Source organism: Barbus barbus (assembly GCF_936440315.1).
Source record: "Barbus barbus genome assembly, chromosome: 21".
Lineage (NCBI taxonomy): Eukaryota > Metazoa > Chordata > Actinopteri > Cypriniformes > Cyprinidae > Barbus > Barbus barbus.
In genome coordinates, this window is record NC_136749.1 from 28,066,291 (window position 1) to 28,078,045 (window position 11,755).

General features: G+C 35.2%; 1 protein-coding gene across 1 annotated transcript; it reads left to right on the plus strand.

The window, feature by feature from the left end:
* The first annotated feature begins 5,761 nt into the window (after positions 1-5,761).
* Positions 5,762-11,440, plus strand: LOC306887090 (m-AAA protease-interacting protein 1, mitochondrial-like). Its single transcript, XM_079444583.1, has 5 exons — positions 5,762-6,247; positions 6,919-6,990; positions 7,067-7,193; positions 7,949-8,093; positions 10,673-11,440. The coding sequence occupies exons 1-5, from the start codon at positions 5,882-5,884 to the stop codon at positions 10,749-10,751; spliced, it is 789 nt and encodes a 262-aa protein (XP_079300709.1). The 5' UTR covers positions 5,762-5,881; the 3' UTR covers positions 10,752-11,440.
* The last annotated feature ends 315 nt before the right edge of the window (positions 11,441-11,755 follow it).

The following is an 11,755-nucleotide window of genomic DNA, read 5'->3' on the forward strand; positions in this document are numbered from 1 at the left end:
TTTAGACAGACTGGCCTACAAACGCAAAGGAAATCCAAGATGCAAAGAAGATCTGAGTAACAGTAGGTCATCGGTAAACCTAACACACAAATGAAAACACACCAGATGCACATTTCTAAACCTCAAGAGGAAAAATACACTAAGAGCTCCATGCAAAGTCATAGGAGAATCTTACAAAGTTTAACAAAAAATATTTCTGAAGAAAAGATCTTAACAAACTATAATGAACCATCAAGACATTTTTTTTTTATTCTCCAAAGAACCATACACCGAGTTCAACAATAAGGATTTCTCCTTGCCTGCCATTATTTCCACTATGTTTTTCATCAAAAATTATGCTTTTATAGCAACATATTCTATATGCAGTATAAGGTCTTTACCGAAAAACAATTTCAGACAAAAAATATTTAAAACTTAATAATAAGGATTTGTACTTGCCTTGACAAATTTACTGCATTTGCTCAACGAAACAAACTTTTAGCAATATATTCTATATGGAGTTTTAAGTTTTCTTGAAACAATTTTCAACCAAAAATGTTTTTTTACTCTCCAAAAAACCATATACAGAGCTCAATAATAAGGATTTTTTTCAGCTGGCCTGGATTTGTACTTGCCGTGCCAATTTTTTCACTGGTCTCACAACAAAATAAAGCCTTTCTAGCAATATAGCAATATATTTTAGGACCATTCTACAATCTCTATAAATTCTTTACTTCAAAAATTGCTTTTTTTTACTTCCCAAACAATCATATTCAAAGCTCAACAATAAAGATTTGATCTGCTAATTTTTTCACCAGAACAAAATTATACTTTTTAGCAAGATATTCTATATGCAGTATACATCTTCCTTACTGATAAACAATTTCAGACAAAAACTGTTTTTATTCTCCAAAGAACCATATACAGAGCAATATATTTTTCTGCTGGCCTGAATTTGCACTTGCCCTGCCAATTTTTTCACTGTCCTCACCACAACAAAATTACAGAATATGCTGCTAAAAATCCTGCAGAATATGCTTTCTTTACCGAAAAAAAAAATTTAATTGAAAAAAGTTTTATATTCCCCAAAGAACCATATACAAAGCTTAACAATAAAGTTTTTTTCTGCTAGTCTGGGTTTGTACTTGCCTGCCAATTTTTTCACAAAAACAAAATTAGCCTATGCTTTTTCAGCAACATATTCTATATGCAGTTTTCAAGCACTAAGCAAAGACTGCAAGTCTTTATTTGCCAATTTTTCCACTGGCCTCACCAAAACAAATTTACACAAAATTATGCTGTTTTTAGCAGCATATTCTATATGAAGTTTTCTCCACTTAAAAACAATTGTGCAAAATGTAAGAGCATAAATGTTACAAAAACATACACTCAACAGAAATCAACAGAATTTGATCACACAAAACCATATTTTTATGCATGCAAGACATAAAAATACATGCACAGAAGATGGGAAAGTCGTAGGGGGGAATGGGATACGACATAGGCCAGATTAAAACTCACATTCTCTTGAGAACTTTCACAACCCACTTTGACAGAAATGTAACTTTTAGGAGTGCAAAAAACATTACGTATATACATTTTGAGCAATCAATCACCTGGGGGTGTCGTGCAGTGGGTAGCCCGTACGGTGTGCCATGCACTAATGGGCAAAACCCAGAGTGGGACGCCTCTAATCAGCCAGGCTGGGAGGGATCAAGACTGATTTTTGCCACAGGGCATTTAGCGTTCCTGAAGAGGCACGGATGGGCTGGTGGGAGGGGGGTATTGTCTGCCACGGCTGTGCGTTATAGGATTGAGCTCAAGTTTCCTTTGTGCGTCGATTTTTGTTGAGGGATTATGTTCTTTGAGAGAGTTGTGCGGGCAGGGGGACGGAGCGGAGGCGGTGCGGCGGAGGGAGGGCGCGGGAAGCCCGTGTCTTTGTTCCGAGAGAGGAGAGGGAGAGAGGATGTACAGGGAGAAAAGAAAGGCATAGCTCAATGAAGCGAGCATCTGTGTTATAATGTCATTGGGCTAGATGTCAAGCAAGTCATGTAACCAGCCATGTAACAATTCAAAATCAATTTACCTCCCAAGAAGGAGCTGATCTCGAAGGCACTCGAGAAGCCCTGTCTGAGTTAATCGCCCTGGAAAGTTTCGAAATGATTCTTCTTTTCTGGCTTTGTCACTTGAACCTGCGTGCAAAGTCTGAGACTTATAGATTGGATATTTGTATTCAGATTTAGGCTCAAATTTTTAAATGCATTTAAAAAGTCGAAATATTCCACGCAGGCTCTCGATTAATAAAAGCTGCATGCATTTGCTGTTTAAAATAGTTTTCACAGAAGTACAGAAGAAACTTTTCAAAAGTATGTAATATCAGCTAGGCGTCTACAGACACTGGGCATTAAATACTAGGTAAACGCAATATTTTTGCACCACACAGGTTTTTGTCGCACATTGTTGGCGTTCCCAACTTGTTAAAGCATCACATTTGCATCGGATAACCAACATATAGCGCATCATTTGCATGCCTGAAAGTACACTTGAGTAACCGTAATTACACGTGACACCAATTACTCTGTTACTTTGTATTAAATTATAATGGAAAATTCCACTAGAGAATTGGAGCCTAATTGCATCTTAATTTGCATAATTTTGCATATTAATCACATCTCAGATGAATAATAAATTTCAGCAGATTTTTTAATTTATGCATAGATACAAAAACAAGAAAAAAATAATCCGTTGGGGGAAAAAAATCAGAAACTATTACTTTGGCATTTGCACTGATTCTCTCATTATCCAGCGTCAAAGTAAAGTTACAGTGTGCCACTCATGACATGGTAACATTTTCATACATGTACCTCATATTTTTTGTGTAAAAAATAATATAAGCCAGGTTTCAAATGGCTTTGTAAGATAACAGCATACACTAGCATATCCTAACACTATTGATGCTGAATGTTACTGGCATTAATATGCAAACTGATGGAGAGTGTGTCATGGCAAAAACTGGATATGGGTTTTTCAATTATGCCCTTTTTTCACTTATTATTTGCTTTTTGTTCACCACAAGCAATGTTTTGCAAGTCCAAAATAAAATCCAGGTAACAAAGCGTGCACGTGTGAATAAAACTTTTTCTTCTTTGCTATTTATTATTGGAGGCACTCTGTTATCTGAGTTTCTTTCCGCTATAAAATCACGACCTAAAGTTTGTAATCACTCTGGCAAAGTAATTAATTGAAATCGGTACTGCTGCAAGATTTTTATTATTCTGTTCATTCAAGCCACAGATGTAAAAGCATTTCAGACTGACAGAGATAATTACTATAATACATCTTAGCAAGGTTTCCATATCTGAGCGCAAATTCAATAATGATGAGCTGCAATAGCAATTATTTATCAATAAAAATAGTCACAGAATTCAGAGGGGCGGGTAAATTGTGCAGGTGTCTGTAGTCTTGGTTTTTATGCCTCAACCCTGAATGAATAATCATCATTTTCAAAAGAAAACACAGATAGCAGGCAAATACAAAAGCTTATGACCTGTAATCAGCGGAAACAGCAGGAATGTAATGATGTTTTGCTCTGCTGATCACATTTAAGCTTCTGAAACAATGATGTTGTGCACCTGTGAGGTGTGTTTGGGTGATGCTGCTAGCTTCGGAGAGGGGGGCACTTTTAAAGCGGCTTGCCCACCTGTGTCACTCATTTGCATTCGATGATTCAACAGGAACACTTGCCTAACCTGCTCAAATCCCTCTTTTTATTCAATAGTTCATTCATCATATCGTTGAGTGCGTATATTATACAGTACATACATGTTCATTCATGCAGATGGAAGGAAAATGCAAAACGAAGTTTGCTAGGTTAAACACTAAAACAATAGATAGAGAGACCGGGGCTAGTTGTCCCAAAGGTTTTGCTTCAGCTGTGAGTCTACAAGAATATACAAGATGCTTTCAAATGTTAATCAAATCAAATTTCCACTATCGTTATATTTTTGTAAAAAGCACAGTGAATCCAAGGTCGGGGCAAGTTGTCACATGCGTTTTAAAATATATGCATTTTAACGGTATAGGTATTTTTATGTTTAAAAATGGTTTGAATGTGGCTAAAAGCCTACAATAGGCTGTTTTATTGAGACATCTTACCCCATATAGCATGACAGCATGCTCAGTATTTAAAGTTACTGTCATATTAGCTTCACCGACTACTATGTGCAATTACAGATTAAACATTCAACAACATAATAAATATAATAATTCAACGTAGACCAAACAAATGCAAGATTTTATACATACAATTACTTTAAATGTATTTGTGATAAAAAAACTGTAAACATTTTTGTGAGTTCATCTTACAAAATAAGTCATTATTATCCTTTTAAGACCCTGCGGCCTCATATGAGGACATTATATTTCTCTGAGACTATACACGCCACAGTTTTAAGTCTGGATGTCCTGTACAGAGCACATTCAGGGCTTTTCAGAGATACCAAATGATTGGATGTTTCACCATGACATTAATTTAGTGACACTCTTATGGAAATATGATAATATTTTGTAATTATCATTTAAATCTGTCTAATTTTTAAATTGTGTATCATAAATCAACATCTCAGGAAAATGTTATGGGGTTTCAAATCAAAAAATGACCTTCTGTTACGAAACAGGATGTTGATTTCATACATGAGGACACCGGGACTAAAAGCATGTTTATTACAGGTTTTGGGAGCCATAACAAATGAATAGGGAAAGAAATTATATTTCAATATTCTATGAAATATTATATATTATTATGAAAATCTGTTCAATTATTACTCCCATTATTACACTTCTTTTTTCATTAAGTGTTGCCCCAAAAACACATTAATATGCAAATTAGATTTAGTTTATAGATACATTGTATATAATGAAAAAACCCGTTTATGACCATTTTACACACATTTTGAATAAAGATCATTCTGTTATAACATAGCTGAGAATCATCTTTATACAAAGTTTGGTAAAAAAAAAAAGAAAAAAAAAAGAAAAAGTAAAATGTAAAAATGTATTGGTGATTTAAAAAATCTATTGTTTTTGCCCATGCATGTTCATTCAAGTCTTTTTAGTTTTTCAAAGAAATTGAGTACCGAGGACATAGCATAACTTATGAATGAAATATCTTTTTTTTTTTTTTTATTCTAAATGCTCTAAACAATTTAAAGACATGAAAAAAACTTTTTTTTTTCCTAAAACATTTTTCTTGGGTCTTAAGAGGTTAATGTAGTCAGGACTTTGTGTCTATGCATAAAATGACACAACATAAACAGTCACTGTGTGACAACAAGCCCCGGTGTCTCCAATACTATTCTCAGTAAAGAAAAAAATATATATTGTTACATTTTCTGATCGTCTAATTTTGGATAACTTGCTTATATGTCATAGAAACCGCCAAAACACCGTTTGATTGAGTCACTGAGCAAAATATAAAGATAACATTTTGTGAAGAACATATATTATGGCGCTTTTGAGCGCAAACAAAGAGATTTGATCTAATGCAACGACATTCATTCATTCATTCATTCATTCACGTTAAACGAAAACTTGCACTGTATGGGCCTACATTTTTTTATTTAGAACTTCTCATAATAAATGCTACTTACATCGCGAGGCCATCCATCAGCATCACCATGACGTCCAGCGTCTGCGCGGGAGCGCGCATGGGAAACACGGGTCTTTGCCTCCATCTACTGGAGAAATTACACAAGTGATGAAAAACCAAAAGCATTATGGGTACAGCGTGGGTTAGTTTCATAAGGCTGCCGGAAGCTACGCTGAGGACGGTACGTTTGTCATTTAAGAGATTCACAGTGACCAGTTCGGCATTGCGCAATTACAAAAGAAATGCGCGTCCGTGATGCATCAGTTCACGTGTTTGACTGCACGTCGGGAACTCGCATTCTTGGCCTGTTCATGGAAGAGGAATATTGTGTCGATTAAACACGATACCCACTGCCAACCATGGTGGCATCAGCGCGCGCGCCCTCATGCCAGCTGCGCGACCTCTCCAAAGCGCGCATGGCATCACCTGCGCAGACCGTCTGCTGGCCAGCACTGCAGACTGTATAGTCAAGATGCAGACAGGGACACTAAGCATCCTGACATCAAAGTGGTGGGCACCCCGGATCTCATCGCGTGGATCAGGAATAAAACTATCTTGTTTTTAATTGAATTGTATTTTGGCTTGAAGTTCAGTGTGGAGTTTGACAGTGGTGTGAAACAGGTTGGTATGAAGCAATGACAAAAACTGTCCCATAAATTATAAGCCTTTTTAGGATTATTTTGGTTACCTAAAATAAAAAGAAACTGAAAAACTAGCTGAAATAAAATAAGTTTAAGTGTACTCAAACTGTAGACATTGAAAAACAATCCACAAAAATGACTAACACCTCAAAATTACTAAAACTAATGAAAATAAAAAGCACACAAACACTTTCAGCTATTTGGTAAGACATCATTTTTATTTTAAAGTACAAAAATATCTATAAAATAACTGAAATGAACATCTTCAAAAATTATAAACATAATACAAAAAACACAATGTTACTAAAACTTTAAATAAAATTACAATGAAAACAGAAAAAAATTAAAAGTGAAAACAACTTTATTTCAGGTAGTAGCCAAGGCTACAAGGCTTTTTAAAAGATCAAAATAACACTGATCTTCTAATAATGATGCCTAGAGAGTACTGTGGCCAATAAATAATGCCATTTAATTACAGCAAATGAGATTTCAGAATAAAAAGCTTTTCTGAAATGAGTGCTTGTGCTGATTACTCCGCATAATAATGCTTTAAAAGAGAAATCAATATGGCCAAATGCAGCCTGGCAGATATATCTGTTTATCACTAATAAAGCACTGAATTGTGATTATGACTGACATCTCTCTCCACAGGCAGCAGTCCATGTGTCTACTATGCTCTCCAAAGGCAAGTTTAATGAATTAAGGAGTGTGATGTCGAAAGAGGTTAGTTCATTACATTACTGGTTTGCCAAACATTTGAAGTCATATCAGGCCTGTACAGTTTTTCTTCTGTTTACAGGCTGTTGACGGTGTCAGAAAGCAATGTAAAACTCTGTCAGAGGCCCAACAGAGACATCTTGCCATTTCCCTCGATGACATTATATTTCTGCTGCCTGAGGACGTGTCTGTATTCTTTGACCAGAGCGGTGAGTCTGTTCATTCCTCTTATGCAGAAACGTTTGAAATCAATACGCTTTTCAAAATGTTAAATATGCTTGTGTTGTAACTAGGGTTGCAAAAAGGTGGAAAGTTTTAGTAAATTTGGGGAAACTTTCCAGGATTTTTTGGAATTTTCCAAGTATTTCTGGAAACTTTCCACCCCTAGTTGTAACTTTTGGAATTTCTAAGGATACAGTCGACTTTTAGAAACATTCTTAAACTCAGACACTATAAAGATTAACTAAACTTTAGCAACACAAGAAATGAACAGGATAAAAGCTAAAAGGATAGAAATACATTTTTATTTCTTTATTTTTTGTTACTATTATTATGACTCTAAGTTTTGATGTAATGTTGTTTTCTGTAATTATGTCAGAGGGATGGAACGTTTAAATAAAAAAAACAAAACAATTGATAACACTCACTGTAGTTTGTGCTGTTGTTTTCCCTCCAAAGTGATGTCACTTCCTGGAGGATGATGTTATTAAAGAGATATTACAAAAAGTGAGATTGGGTACACAAGAAGAAAAAAAATCTAGAAAACGATTACAAATTAGAGCAACACTGTACATTGTTTTAAATATTTGGTTAGAGAAAGAACAAAATGACTGAAAGATTCTTCATAAATTAGTAGTAATATAATTTCAAATTCACCTCATTCTCATTATGATATTACAACATTAGATCAACGCATCTGATCCTGATGGGTGAGCAGCGAACTGAACGTCTTTTGTTCTCCTAGGCAGAAAGTTTCTTTACATCACCATGAGGCTTTGGTATCTGTCCAGCGCAGACGTACCTGAGGACCCAGAGAGCACCCGCATCTTCAAGATGGACTTAACTGAAGACGATGGTCCTCAAAAGAAGATCATCACAGCTGTGTACGAGTAAGTGTGCTGTGACAGAATACATCTACAGCTAGACATGAAGAACTATATATGTTCATGTGCATGTATATATATATAATAAATATTACATTTTATATGTAATATATTCTAAAAGGGTACTAAAATCAAAACTAAAAAAACAATAGATATTAAAAAAATTAAAACTATAATAAAAATTAAAACCTTTTTTTCAGCTACTTGCCAAGGACACATTTCTAATTTTCATCTAGTTTCATGTACTAAAATAACTAAAACTGATTTCAAATGTATTAGAAAACTTGAAGGACTTAAGTGAAGATGATGGTCCTCAAAAGATCATCACAAGCGTGCATGAATAAATGTGATTTGACAGAATCTAAAGCTAGATATCAGACAAACCCCAAAAATCTTGCCGATTATGAACTGGACATGGTTTTTGGCATTCATCTTATGAACATTTCGGTGTTGTGATCTACTCCTTGGGTTTTTTTATGTTTATGCACTGCTTATGTGACTTAATTGCTATATCCGCCTTAGTTTTTCAGTCCAAACATGCATATAGCGGCTGTATGTTTGGCACTCTAGAGTAACTTTCATATACAACTCTTTGAAAGAGTCACACTCAAAGCATAATTAGAAGTCAAACACTCTTCATTTCATTGCACTTGTAAACTGTCTCAGCGAAAGCACCTCGCGTGACAAATTCTCCTCCCCATAGACACAGATTTTGGTGAGCGTTGACGTAAAGTACACACAGCCATAAGTCTGACTGATGAATGCCAGCACAGCTTCAAATGATCTTAAATGTACTTAATGGATTTCTCCCTTATGACAGACATTTGTTTTCCGCAGTGCTTTGATGGATATATAGATGCTAATAGGTTCGCTCTCAGCTGTTTGCATACTCCTCTCTTTCTCTCGTGTTTCAAAACATCTTTCCATCTGTCACATTAGCACGTTTTACTCGGCTGTCGCTCAGCTAGAGTGCCGTCTCTAAGTTAACTTTTTGAAAGTGTCATACTTCAGCTCACCCTAGTGTGGGTCTGATGTGACACGTTTTTTCACACCTCAGTCTTTTTTCTGTTGTGTGATTTGATTTCTGACACCCTTTGAGTTTTATGATATATGAAATTCCCCAGATTTTCCATTGCATTGCAATAGGGATGCACTAATGTTGAAATTTCCCCCCACACATTTTCATCAGGTGCAATGCAACAGCTTTTCCGTTATAAGTACTTTGTCAGATTGATAAAATATCTGGTTGCTGGTGTTTGTACTGATTAATCATGGCAAAAAAAGTAATGCATATTAATATAAAGAATATATATTTTTCTAGTTATGCTCCGTTTTAACATTTCATCAACTAGATACTTGCTTTCTCCAAATGCACTTGACCACTTATATGACTTATTTCCTGTATTTGGTCCAAGTGTTCAAGAGAACATGAAGACCACAAGTGTGTGTGTAGAACTTTTCATTACCTGATGGTTATAGTGTTGTAAAAATCCAAGTGTTTACACAGCTTTGCATACTTTACATTTTAAAATCAATTTCTAAATGTCTAATGTTCAGTATTCCCTATAACATGGCAATTTAATTTTGGTGCTTCTAATTAAGTGATAAAAACCAGTTGCAAATGTTGTACAAAATAAATATCACCACTACTCATCTTTGCACCAATAAAACGTGCAACACTTTGTTTTTCTACCAAATTATATATCATTTAATTAGCCTATTATATTAATATTTAACTTACATTGAAAGTTTTCCGTGAGATCTCGGCAAAAAGTCTCACGATTTATTTCCAGAACATGATGCATGATGGGATACACTAATAGCACTCCGGAGCAGTATTTGAGATGGATTCAGTGTGCATTAAGGGCACTGCACTTTGACGTTTTTAAGACTTGGGACAGTCTTGCGCACTTACTTCCTGTCGCGCGCACAGGCTCTCAAGTGGCCAAGAACCGCAAGTGTGGGTATATGGACAAGGGGACTGACTGTTCACGTAGTATAAACTTTGCATGCAAGTCAAATTGAATCATTTTTGAGTTTATTCTTTTAAGTGAATCAGTCGAATTGGTTCATAAATGGGTCTGAATGATTCTTTACCAAATTGGAGTCTGAATTTGAATGTAAACTCAGAGTTCCAAGACATAAAAAGTCAGAATCATGAGGTATAAACTTTTTTTTTTTTTTTTTGCAATTCTGAGTATTTATCTGGCAATTTTTGCCGTTTTTAAAAATGTTGACTGAGTTTATATATCAGAATTTGTTTTTCTTCTGAATTCGCATCTCTTTATGTTCCACCATGGAATAAAAAATAATTGCAACTTTGTATCTCAGAATTATAAATTTCTCTCAAAATTGTGAGATTATATTTTACAATTATGACCTTTTTTTATAAAATTGCGAATTTATATCTAACAATTCTTATTTTATATCTGACAATTTTGTGAAATAATAAATCGGTTATTTTTGTATCCTATGGTGGAAACAGGCTTCCATACTATCCAGCGTTTCAGAAAGAAAAAAGAAAGTACATTAAAGGTATTTTCTGGTCCCTAAGGAAGTATTAACAGCTTATGTGTTCGTTGAAGGTTTTATCGGGAGTTGACTGCTGGAGCTGATCCAGAGTGGATGGTGACCCGGATATGGCACTGGAAACAGCTAGAGTAAAACTCACAATACACTTTACCAGACTAAAACAAACACTTTGTTTCATCCATCCTGGGTGATTTGATCACAAACGGCCAGGTGAGGAACATCAATGTTTGCAGCTGTTAGTAACTAGTCTCAAAAGACTCTCCTATGACTGGATTTCAAAGGGAAGGTCTCTGAGCATCTCTTAAAGTTTAAAACCCATGTTGTAATTCAGTGGTTGATTGACAGGTGAGTAGGTGCTTCATTGCTGCTCCAATATCAGTTCACACATTCTGACTACAAATGTGATTTAAGTGATGGGATCACAGCACGCTTTGGATCCAATCACTTTATGTACTGGTGTACACTTTATGTAGGCTTTCCTGTAGCTCAAAATTTTAGAGCATGGCGCTAGCAACGCCAGGGTCATGGGTTCGATTCCCAGGGAAAGCAAAAGCTGATAAAATGTAAAAACTGTAACTTGAATGCAATGTAAGTCGCTTTGGATAAAAGCGTCTGCTAAATGCATAAATGTAAATGTACTGTAGCACTGACCACTTGTGATCTGATCACCTGAAACAAAACTTTATTTCCAGTATAAACAAGGTTAAAGACAGGTTTCTCCAGCAAAGTCACCTGTACACCCACAAGTAACAGATTGTGTCGGAGCTCAGATGGGTCCAGAAAGCACTTGACATTTCAATAAAAAAAGCAGTATAACAGTTAATTCTGCCTTGTCATTTTTTGTGTTATGGTATTTTTATTGTTTTGAAAAAAAGTTTAGTTCAATTGAAATCGATATTGGAAATGTATTGCCTTTTTGTTTCTCTGAACCATTATGATTTTCTTAAATAAGCAAGTTTCACATCCAAATGGTCTATAATGTGGACAAACTTTAATTCTTATCACTGTAATCCAATGAGAAAGATCTGTCAGGATGCAATGATTTTTCTTTTTTTATTAAAAATGAGTAAAATAAACTCATACAATGCAAATGAGAGGGCTTTAAATGTGCCTTACTGTCATAAAAATCAAACAAC